This window comes from Nematostella vectensis, chromosome 5 (genome assembly GCF_932526225.1).
Source record: "Nematostella vectensis chromosome 5, jaNemVect1.1, whole genome shotgun sequence".
NCBI lineage: Eukaryota > Metazoa > Cnidaria > Anthozoa > Actiniaria > Edwardsiidae > Nematostella > Nematostella vectensis.
The window spans coordinates 15,516,324-15,528,746 of record NC_064038.1 but is presented as its reverse complement, the minus strand read 5'-3'; the positions used below and the strand labels follow the sequence as shown (position 1 = coordinate 15,528,746).

Genomic DNA, 12,423 nt, shown 5'->3' with positions numbered 1-12,423 from the left:
GACTCTCTACATGTGCCACCACCCTGACTCTCTACATGTGCCACCACCCTGACTCTCTACATGTGCCACCACCCTGACTTTCTACATGTGCCACCACCCTGACTCTCTACATGTGCCACCACCCTGACTCTCTACATGTGCCACCACCCTGACTCTCTACATGTGCCACCACCCTGACTCTCTACATGTGCCACCACCCTGACTCTCTACATGTGCCACCACCCTGACTCTCTACATGTGCCACCACCCTGACTCTCTACATGTGCCACGACCCTGACTCTCTACATGTGCCACCACCCTGACTCTCTACATGTGCCACCACCCTGACTCTCTACATGTGCCACGACCCTGACTCTCTACATGTGCCACGACCCTGACTCTCTACATGTGCCACCACCCTGACTCTCTACATGTGCCACCACCCTGACTCTCTACATGTGCCACCACCCTGACTCTCTACATGTGCCACGACCCTGACTCTCTACATGTGCCACGGCCCTGACTCTCTACATATGCCACCACCCTGACTCTCTACATATGCCACCACCCTGACTCTCTACATGTGCCACGACCCTGACTCTCTACATGTGCCACGACCCTGACTCTCTACATGTGCCACGACCCTGACTCTCTACATATGCCACCACCCTGACTCTCTACATGTGCCACCACCCTGACTCTCTACATGTGCCACGACCCTGACTCTCTACATGTACCACAAACCTGACTCTCTACATGTGCCACGACCCTGACTCTCTACATGTGCCACGAAAATTTCGCTCTCATTCCTTTAATACATCACGAACCCCTACGTAGGGTCAAAGACATTTCTGTGTTGTGCTGACCGTGAGTTTGACAGTCAAAAAATCACTCGATTTCTAAAAAATGCGTTGCTATTTTCCAAAATAGACTCAATTTGAAAAAAAAAAAAAAAAAAAAACATCATGTTGAATGATGCCCACTATGAAAATGTCGTGAAAAGGTTGTCGGAGATCAACTTGGCTAGCACATCCTTTCATATGGTCTACGTCAAGTAATAACAGACAATTTGAGTTCTCCGACTGATCTTGACTAACTATTGACTAACTATTATTAACTAAGGTTTTATCAACTTACCTTATCTCTTGCCCATTGTATGCAGTGCTCAATAATTGCCGGGAAGGACTTAAGAGTGCAGTAAGGAACCTCTTGATCGACTGGATCACGCTTAATAAACACAGAACAACATGAAATAAAAACTTAGTATGAGTAGAGTATTGCTTTTCCACAAGCTATCCCCCTATGGAGAGGGTCCCCACCTAATGACATTTCTACCCTCTTGCAATTGTTCGAAGTACAATGTTTGTATGGAAAATAGCCCCCCCCCCCATCCAACTTCCATTATCTGGGAATTTTCCAATTTCCTCCGTAAAGGGTAAGATCTTTTCTGAAATCAACCATTAAACATTCTTTGGCTATCCTTTAGAAAACAGTGAGCTAAGTGAAATGAAATAAATTACTCCATCTTTAATTTTCAGAAAGAACGGTTTATTATACGGTTGTTATATCTTCCCTGTCCGGGCGGTCTGACTAGACAGTGCTTGGCAGAATAGAGATTCTTACAATAGTGGGCCATGGTCATGCGCAGTATGCGGTATTTTGCACGGAATCAAGGCTACAAGGTCTTCTGGTTGCCCAAGGTAAACATAGGGGGGTATTGTAAGAATGCTGTTTAAGCGTCATACCTTAGTTTTCAAACATTGTTTTAAAGAATGTGAGAAAACATGGGTGTTCAGGGGAGCAATGGAAGAAAGCCTCGCCTTCTGGCGAGTGTTCTGCGCATGATTGGAACTGGTTGTCTTAAAGACACTCCTTGTCATTCAATATTGGAAGAATAATTATGCGATAAAATCTCGAAATATGCACCTAAAGAAAAATTTTTATTCTTCGAATATTCGAAACTTATTCGAAACTATAACTTCCCCGAATCAGTCGATGGGAGTGGATTGTTTCTCACACTTCGTATTTTGGAAAGTTTACAAAACGGCGGCAGAGGGGGCTCTTTGAAGATGTAATAAGACTAACCTGGCTGGTGTAGGACTCTGTCAGGTGAGGAACGATAACCTTAAAATAGTAATCTAATTAGTAATCTTGCATTTATTAGAGACTGCTTGAGTAGCAAGGAAAAGGAGGACACTTACACCCCTATGAAATGGGTGTGGCCCACTTACCTGCACATGCCCCTTTGCACCCATTGTGCCAGTCTCTAGGAGGGCTCTTTGATTGCTGACGCATCGACTACACAATCAAACAAATTAACACCAAACAGAGGTAAGCTGAATTTTGTCACCATTTCGAAAAAAAAAAGACATTCAGCGTCATCTAAAAACATAGCCCTTCAACCCCTAAGCACTCATAAACGCCAGTTAAATACTGCCAACTAAAAAAAAAACAACTAGAAATTAAAGATCACCAGATCAGGTTACACCAGATCCATCTTAGAAGCAGAACGAATACTACAATTTGAAAAAAAATTGGTGGCCGTTAAAAATACCACTTTAGAAATAAGCTGTGTAGCAATGTTCAAATTAGGTTGCACTTATTTAGAATAGGTGTAAGTCTGTATTGTACCTGTCCACGTATCGTCTAGCTTCTACGTTATCCAGAGCATTCACAACAACTTCCTGGGACTCGAAGAATGCATCATTGAACGTGTCTTGCTCGGTATCGGGACAAACTGTATCGAGAGAACGCGAGAACTTTAAAATGTGTACCCTCATGGAGAGGCATAAATCATATCTGTGATTTCCTATTGATATCTTGTGTTTACAAGAAGCAATGATATGGAACTCAATATGTTTATCACAATTTAACACATATAAATAATCAAACTTAGCATTCATTGTTCTATAATAACAGAGGCACCGACCTTTCTTATATATATAGGATGAGGTCATTATATATATATATATATATATATATATATATATATATATATATATATATATATATGTATTAATAACATCTATAAGAAATAGATAAATGGTAATATCTATGAAGAAGGGCGTAGTTGGACGCTGCTCCTTCCCTATCTAGCCTGCGAAAACATATACCTTTTTGTTGATGAGCTTCAATATGTAAACCTAATAAAGAAAATATAAATCTTAAATACAGGGAAATATCACATAGGCAAACAATCAACTGTATGATCAACTTTTCTTACTAGGATTAATTTCCTTTGTAGACGTTGCTGAAGTCGTGGACTTGGCTTTCTGAATGACAACATAGGGTTAAAGAGCCGTGGTCAGTCACATCTTTGTTATTGTTTTTATCTAATGTTGGAGGGAAATTGTGCGAAGATATCTCGACAAAAAACTCATACAAGAGATTTAAAAATGAATTATCAAATTAAACAGATGCAGGCTTTCTGATAATCTGAAGAGAACATTGCGGCTGACAGAGACTTATGGTAAATGCTTGTTATCCAAGAATAGATAAAACAACCCGGAGTGTATTGTTGCAAATTGAAGATTCTAAGCACAAGTTGCTCAATTTCTCAGTAGAATTTGAGGGTTCAAGCGCACTCGGCTCCGCCTATACTTACGCGACTACCCATACACCTGGTATAACAAGCGAGGCGAGGTTTTTTCTTTACCTGTATGTGGTGAGGACGGAAGAGGAACTGCCGATTAAGGTTGGACTTTTCTATGAGGTCATTATCTGTAATTGAAATCTAAAAAACGAAATAAAGCACTAAGAAACAACTACCATTACACCCATCTACTGTTTATCTCAGAACCTAAATCTTGTATTGAAAATAGACACTTAGTGAAGGTTTCGGAAAAAGTAATGGTTGATTCTTCAGGAGAAACTAGTCCACCCTGCCTAAACACGAGTACAAGACTATAGGATAGGCAGGAAGCTACCAAAACTTACAGCTTTAAGAAAAATGTATTCGCTAAACACGGTCCGTGACAAGTCCAGTCCAAGATGTTAACAACCTTTATTTTAGCCCGGCTCACAGGTTTGCTGCCTTCCCCCATTTCACACAAAGAAGCACGAAAACAAAACAGTTCCTGTAGAGTCAATTCCGATGCCGTGGAGATTTTTGTAACAATTCATTAGATCTTCAAGTGCTACGGAGATCTTTTCTTTAAACCCCCCTTCCTCTTCCCCCAAGATGCTATGGAGCATCCTAGGCCACGCCCCACATGGCAGCGGGTAAACTTCTTTATCTTAAAAAATCTTGCATGTTTTAACTTACCAGACCGTTGTTTCCTGATGCTATCCCAAGTAACGCGAAATTCTTTAAGAATTCACATCCTATTGCACCACAGCCAACCTGAGGAACAAAGAGAGTAAATAATAATAATAATAATAATAATAATAATAATAATAATAATAATAATAATAATAATAATAATAACAATAACAACAATAACAATAACAATAATAATAATAATAACAATAACAACAATAACAATAACAATAACAATAACAATAACAATAACAATAATAATAATTTGCCCCGCAGGGAGTAAATACCAGGTTGGTGTCTGGCGAGGGATAACCCACCACCTCACAAAAGTGATGAAAATGAGTTCTAATAGTAATAGAGATAACGACGTGAATGAGAACGGAGGTGTTCTCTCGTCCGGCAGAGAAGGTGTGGGCGGACAGGCACCACTCAGTCGTCAACAAACAACTGGCCGTAGGAAATGGAACAATGCGTTGTATAGAGTTGTGATGGAATGCTATTTTGAGAGCAAACCAGGGACTCGGGGCTACAGGAGGAGGATGCTGAACAGCTGGCAGAATAGAGGGATGTTCAGACTGTCTGAGCAAAACCTGGCAGATCATGCGCGAGCAATCAGGAACAACAACTGGCTCTCTGACATCGAGCTGGAGGAATTAAGCGACAGGTGAACAATGTGGAGGGTATGGAAGGCAATGTTGTTGTAGATGAGGTTGAGGCTGTAGATGAAGGGGATGGGCAGCAAGATCAAGGGGCAAATGATGAGCAGAGGTTTGAGAGTAGTGGCGATGAAGGTACCAGTTCCAGGCTTTGAATGTGGAAGAATTGTCGGCGAGACAGAGAGAAATCTTGGATGATATCAAACGGGCTTTTGAGGAGGGAGACGTGGAAGAATTGAGGTCCCTAAAGCATGTTGAACGAAGTAAACTGCGTGAAGTGTCACAGGAGGTAAATAAAGTATTAGAGCACATCAAAACGGTAGATATAACTGGAACCAACCGGCTAGTGCGTGCTGCAGCTATTGTTGTAATACAGAGGCTAGGCCTGAAGAAAAGATCAAACCAGCCAAGAAAAGAACCTTTTTGGAAAAGGAGAATAAGGAGCAAAATCGATTCGCTGAGAAAGGAAATTAGTATGTTGGAAAGTAGCAAAACTATGCAGAAGAAGGGAGGGAGAGGTTTGACCCAGATTATGAGAAAGCACCAGGTAAAGAAGAAAGGGCTGAATGTTGTAATTGAGGAGTTAAAGCAGCGGGTGTTAGCTAGTGCTGCAAAACTGAAAAGATATGAAAACCGGATAAATCAGTTTAGACAAAATCGTCTGTTCCAATGCGACCAGAAAAAACTCTACCAAGAACTCGACGGGATAAACATGGAGAATAACACCATACCAGACCCACAGGAGAGCTGCGAGTTTTGGAAGAGTATATGGGAGAATCAATCAGAGCACAATCGAGAAGCCGAATGGCTTGATGATGTAAGAGAGGAGCTTAGCCAACATGTCCCCCAGGAAGATGTGGTGATTAAGGAGGCAGATGTGAATAAGCAACTAAAGAAGGTTGCAAACTGGAAGGGGCCTGGGCTGGATGGAGTGCAAGGTTACTGGCTGAAGAACTTTAGAGCCCTCCATCATCCAATTGCTGAACAACTGAACCTAATTCTTGAATCAGGGTTTGTGCCACAATGGATGAACCAAGGAAGAACTGTCTTATGTGTTAAAAACCTGACACTAGGGAATACCGCAGAAAACTTCCGGCCCATTACATGCCTACCACTGATGTGGAAACTACTCACCGGAACACTCGCAGACAAAATATACGATCACTTAGAAAATGCAGAAATTCTCCCTGTAGAACAGAAGGGATGCCGCAGAGCTTCAAGAGGCACCAAAGATCAGCTCCTAATTGATAAAATGGTACTAAGAAATTGCAAAAGAAGAAAAACCAATTTGGCAATGGCTTGGATTGATTATCGGAAGGCTTACGACATGGTTCCACACTCCTGGATTTTGGAAACGTTAAACATGACTGGCGTAGCTCCAAACATCCAATTGTTGTTGCGCAACAGCATGCTAAACTGGAAAACGACACTAACATCAATGGACAAACTCTGGGAGAAGTGAAAATACAACGAGGCATTTTTCAAGGCGATAGCCTTTCCCCTTTGCTATTTGTAATATGCTTAATACCACTGTCGATTATACTGCGAAGTGCAAGTGGGAGGTACCAATTAGGGAAGGATGCGGGATCCCTAAACCATTTGCTGTTCATGGACGACCTAAAGTTGTATGGGAAGAATGAAAGTGAAGTTGATTCATTTATATACTCAGTGCGAGTATTCAGTAGTGGCATTGGCATGGAATTTGGCCTTAAGAAGTGTGGGTTCCTTATACTTAAGAGAAGAAAAGTTGTGAACTCGGATGGAATTGAACTCCCAGATGGACAGAAGATGAAGACGATAGAGAATGAGGGATACAAGTACTTAGAAGTCCTTGAGTACGATGACCTACTACACGGAAAAATAAAGGAAGACCTAAGCCGGGAATACTTCCGCAGACTTAAGAAAGTGCTAAAGGCAAAGCTTAATGGAAAGAACACCATAATGGCCATAAACACTTGGGCGGTATCAGTTTTAAGATATGGAGCTGGTGTAGTTAAGTGGACCAAGACTGAGGTGGAGAACATAGATAGGAAGACAAGGAAACGGATGACGATCTATGGAATGCTACACCCTCGAGCTAATGTTGGCCGTTTATATCTACCAAGACGATGTGGAGGCCGCGGGCTGATAGGGGTTGAAGATTGTATACATCTAGAAGGAAAGGGATTGGCAGACTATGTTCACAAAAGCGAGGAACCGTTACTTCTAGCGGTGAGGAATGAAGGAATACTTCGTGTAGAGGAAGAACAGACTGCTAGGGTCTTAAAAGAAAAGCTCAAAGAAAAAAGACAAGAGGATTGGAAGACTAAGCCATTACATGGTCAGTTTCTTAGAGAGACGGAAGAAATAAGGGATGAGTCATCGTGGGACTGGATGACAAAAGGAAACTTGAAGAAAGAGACAGAAGGACTGATCACAGCAGCTCAAGACCAGGCGCTGAGAACGAATGCAGTAAAGGCGAAAATAGAAAAACAACAGATATCTCCCTAATGCAGAATGTGTGGCTTGAAAGATGAAACGGTGAATCACTTACTGTGTGAATGTAGCAAGATGGCACAGAGCCAGTATAAACACCGACACGACAACGTGGCCAGAATTGTGCACTGGGCAATTGCAAAAGAACATGGATTTCAGGTTAAAGAATAATGGTATGAACACGAGCTATTACCAGTCATCGAAAAACCTGACCTAAAAATACAGTGGGATGTTACCATCCAAACAGATAGGGAAATCCAAGCCCGAAGACCTGACATCGTAATAGTGAACAGAAAAGAAGGTGAATGCATAGTAATTGATATTGCTGTGCCAGGAGATGCTAATGTCGGCTAAACGGAAAAAGAGAAAGTCCTGAAATACCAGGATATAAGAAGAGAAATTGCCCGATTATGGGACATAAAGACATGTGTCAATCGTTGTTGGCGCTCTCGGAACAGTCAGTAAAAACTTGACAAAGCATTTAAGTTCGATTGGTTTAAATACAAGGATCGAGTTACTCCAGAAAGGAGCTCTCCTCGGATCAGCGCGGCTACTAAGACAGGTGCTCGAGGTCTGAGGTCGTAGGATACGACTTGACCTCAATACATAACCTACCAGCTGTTAACAGCTGTGATCGAATATGTGTAAAATAATAATATATTATTATATATTATAATATATAATAAATATAATAATAATAATAATAATAATAATAATAATAATAATAATAATAATAATAATAATAATAATAAGAATAATAATAATAATAATAATAATAATAATAATAATAATAATAATAATAATAATAATAATAATAATAATAATAATAATAATAATAATAAAATAACGGAAGAAAAAAAGTAATAATAACAAAACAAACTGTGCTGTATAACTGGTTCCGATACTTGAGATGGTTTGACATATGTAAATAGCTATTCGGTAATTTTGGGCTGTTTAATGTTGAAGGCAGATTCTAACCATAAACAGCTTGAGGTCAGCGATCCTTCTGACAAGTTCATCCCCGATACAAACACGCAGTGCGTCATAACGATCACATCTGAAACATAGTAACAATGGTGATAGTGTAAGCATTAACAAGAGACAGGAGGACGGACGGATAGACAGAGTAATCTAAAGTAGGGTATACCTTGGCGAGAATGATGTAGGGCTGACATTCTCTTGGTATGGTAACAGCTCAATACAATCAAGATAAAGCTGAAAACAAATGACAACAAACGGCGCTCTCAGTTCAAGAATAATTTTCGGTGGTCTGATAAAATGTAAAAGCTTTTAAAAACAGTACCTAATTTTCTGAATTGTTTTTAGGGCTAGTCTTACTAACAAGCTGTGTTGTAAAAATAGCTTTCCTTCCAGTTACAAAGAAAACAATACCGCAATGATCCTATGATTTCAAAACAAAATATGCAAAATATGCAATTTCCTAACACATTTTTCTTTCTATTATTTTATTAACAAAAATTGATGTTGTCGCCTGCCATAATATACATATTTGTGCTTCCCTCTCCCCCCTTCGTAAAATTCTGGCTTTGGGGAGATGCCTTTTTTTGGGAGCTTTGGGAGCTAAAGTCAAATATTACCAAACTTACCCATTGCCTTATTGGCATGTATTTCCCTGTCAGAGCCTTTAGTACCTCCTGGGCAGCGATCCCACCCATTGCAGCAGACAGAGGAGCGAAGTACCCACGACCAACAAACGACATCTTGCGTATGACGTCACTACTGATGACGTCAACCTAAAGTATTCGTTTGCCTTTACTAGAGTTGCGCGTAACATAACATAGTTTTCGCATTTTTTAAACTTTAATCTAAAAAACACTTCATAAATATAACTTTGCAACAACAGAGTTTTATGTGAATAATAACAACTAGGGTAGCAACTTTTCATGCTTTAACATTTTAAACATAATGAGATTAAGCGGGACAATTTTAAACATGAATGGAATACTGCGGATCATTCGCTTTCCTAATGCGTTGGAAGTATTCAGGGGAATATCCCATACAGACTATTTATGCTCTTTTGCTGTATCTCAGATACCATGGTAGCATTATACCTTGTTTTCTGTCTGTGAATTCAGCTCAGTTGCTATGCGCAGTACCTCCGCGGCGTCTTGCTCATTTCTGAAAAAAAATTGCAGCTTAAATTCGGGTGTTGCCGCATGAAACAAACAAACAAACAAACAAACAAACAAAAATAAAAATCAAGAAAGTTACTGCCTTCTTTTAGAAGGGACTTTATTGCTAGGATTGCTTGGTCAAGAAAATCCCTTTTACTTTAGCTTAAACAAGTTTCAAAGAAAATACCAAGACTTTATATTCAGAAAAGACTTTTTCAACAATATAGCGAACGGAGAAAAGCGAGTTTATATTAGGGCCACGTCCTTGCTAGACCGTAAAACCTTAAATTTCACGTCGTGGTTTACGAAGAAGAGTTGAAATCAGTCAGAATGCATTTTCACGTGCGGCCTTGAATTCTGGAATAAATTCCATTGTTTCTCTACAGTCGCCTTCCTTGTCGTCGTCTTCGCATCCCGCAAGTCCCTTTTATCTCTTTTGTCTCATTTAGGGGGAGGATCTAAATTCTAGATCCGCTACCGAAGAAGCTAAAGATTTTAACACTTGAGAGACACTCCCAAGGAGCGGTTCATACGTCGCGCTTCTGCCGTGCCGAATCTAATTGTTTGGATTGGGCACATGAACAGTTCGACGTCTGAGTCAATTCAGGTTAGTCATGCTGGACGGAAAAAGCAGGACACCGATTCAAACGTCGAGCGCTTGATTTGCCAAATCACCATTTACTTCTCCTGTTTTGTACAAAAGGAACTCTACATTAAATCAATATTGTCCACTCGCAACCTATTGAACGAGACTAATTTAATGCGACTTCGGAATCAATGTTGAACCCAATGTATTTGTGTGGTTACAAATATACAATTAAATTCGGCACAGCAGGAGCGGTGTGTGAATCGGGCCTCGGCACGGCAAGAGCGCGCTGTGTGAATCGGGCCTCGGCACTGCAGAGCGCGCTGTGTGTATCGGGCCTCGGCACTGCAGGAGCGCGCTGTGTGTATCGGGCCTTGGCACGGCAAGAGCGTGCTGTGTGTATCGGGCCTCGGCACGGCAAGAGCGCGCTGTGTGTATCGGGCCTCGGCACGGCAAGAGCGCGCTCTGTGTATCGGGCCTCGGCACGGCAGGAGCGCGTTGTGTGTATCGGGCCTCGGCACGGCAGGAGCGCACTGTGTGAATCGGGCCTAAGCTTACCTGACGTTAGGCAGGTGACCATTCTTCTGCTGGAATGCCATAAGCGAGCGGAAGCCAAGATGCAGCTGAACAGGGAGCTAAGAAAGAAAGTGACACAAATGTGATCATTCCCTTATTTTGACAGTCATGCTTGGTCATGCCTAGTGCACACTAGCGACATATCGACATGGGCGCGCGCACTCTTATCTTCGACATAACGACATAAGAGAAAAAACATGTTTTTTCTTTTATGTCATTATGTCCATGTGCACTAGGCGTCACACCAACGACATATCTATCGACACGGACGCGCGCACTCTTATCTTCGTATGTTCAAGTGTGAATGGTTCGACATTTTGACACCGACATAACGACATGGACATAATGACACAAGCCAAAACAAACAACAGTTTTTTTTCACTTATGTCCATGTCGTTATGTCGGGCTAAACAGAGTGTGCACGCCCATGTCGTTATGTCGTTATGTCACTAGTGTGCACCAGGCATTTAGGGGTCCCGTTCTTCCTGCTATATCGCCGTCGTAGTTTGCTTACAGCATGGGAACTAAACCATGGACATTTCTAATGTATCACATACTTTCGAGGCACTCCACCAATCACAGCGATGTACAATAATTCAAGTGAAGAAATGCCTCACAAGCGAACTTTTACTGTACGTATTTCTTTTGTAGACCTCATATAAATCACATCAACAGCATCAACAACAGCCCAAAAAGAGAAACATTGGATAAATTACAATCATATTTATATTCGTTTCTTCTCTAAACTAAATTGGGGTCTGGGAAAAATAATATGAATAAAAAATGTGAAGAGCTTGAATACTCGATCGTTTATTGATGCTTCGCATCTTCTTCGAGTAAAATCCTAAAAGAGTGTCTCTGCTCTAAAGCCGATACTCGTCGGTGATTGAGGAAGTGCCTCGAAAGTATGCGAATATCCAAGGGCGTTGACGGGGGAGGGGCAGGGTGTTGGAAGGAACGTATCTGATTAAAACAATGTAAGCTGCTTGTTCACCACCTAGCATGAAGATGGAACGATTTCATGCACGTGACACTCTTATTGTATTCAAGGGCAAAAATACTGACCTCCATTTTGCATAAGTCTGCTGTCAAAATATCAGGTTTTTCTAGTTGCCTTTCTAGTGATTCCTGAGATGAAATAAATTAGTGAAAACATCAATGCAATCTTCAATTCTCACCAACCACCAAGCATATAACGCGGAACCTAAGTGGACTCACAGCATAAGAAAGAAAGAGCTTCATCACGAGAAAGTAAAAAAATATTATGTTTCGCTTTCATTAGAGTAAAAAATTCACAATCACATTGTTGGGTCTATGTCTTTATTTATTTTTTTATTGGTGCATGGGTGGCTCGGCAGATTAACACAGATCACCACATCACACGTGCCATGTGTGTATGCTAAAAATACTCACAAATTTGAGGATAGTCGAGGATGGCTTGACCTGGCGTGCGATGCCTCCATGCTTGTATGGTCCATACTCATCTCCAGTTGTGTCACTAATAGTGAAAGCATATGGCGACAGAACTATAGACAGATATGAACAACAGTGTCACTAATAGTGTAAAGATATGGCGACAGAACAATAGACAGATATGAACAACAGTGTCACTAATAGTAAAAAGATATGGGGACAGAACTATAGACAGATATGAACAACAGCGTCACTAATAGTGAAAAGATATGGCGACAGAACTATAGACAGATGTGAACAGTTGTGTCATCAATACCAAATGGGTATGGCGACAAAACTATGAAC

At 41.0% G+C, this 12,423-nt stretch overlaps 1 protein-coding gene across 7 annotated transcripts in view; it reads right to left on the bottom strand.

Annotated features, from left to right (window-relative positions):
* LOC5510370 (ubiquitin-like modifier-activating enzyme 6) overlaps positions 1–12,423 on the bottom strand; it is a 34,648-nt gene that overhangs the window by 16,540 nt on the left and 5,685 nt on the right. For 6 of the 7 annotated variants that reach the window (XM_048727828.1, XM_048727831.1, XM_048727829.1 and 3 more), the window contains 15 exons: positions 12,079–12,191; positions 11,731–11,793; positions 10,648–10,724; positions 9,441–9,507; positions 8,976–9,122; positions 8,516–8,583; positions 8,347–8,425; positions 4,244–4,321; positions 3,635–3,712; positions 3,203–3,251; positions 3,093–3,122; positions 2,611–2,716; positions 2,211–2,277; positions 2,065–2,103; positions 1,117–1,206 (listed from right to left, as the gene is read on the bottom strand). In XM_048727828.1, coding sequence (XP_048583785.1) covers positions 1,117–1,206; positions 2,065–2,103; positions 2,211–2,277; positions 2,611–2,716; positions 3,093–3,122; positions 3,203–3,251; positions 3,635–3,712; positions 4,244–4,321; positions 8,347–8,425; positions 8,516–8,583; positions 8,976–9,122; positions 9,441–9,507; positions 10,648–10,724; positions 11,731–11,793; positions 12,079–12,191 — 1,151 coding nt within the window. The remainder of the gene's footprint in view (positions 1–1,116; positions 1,207–2,064; positions 2,104–2,210; positions 2,278–2,610; positions 2,717–3,092; positions 3,123–3,202; positions 3,252–3,634; positions 3,713–4,243; positions 4,322–8,346; positions 8,426–8,515; positions 8,584–8,975; positions 9,123–9,440; positions 9,508–10,647; positions 10,725–11,730; positions 11,794–12,078; positions 12,192–12,423) is intronic. The other variant, XM_048727830.1, reaches the window with a different exon arrangement.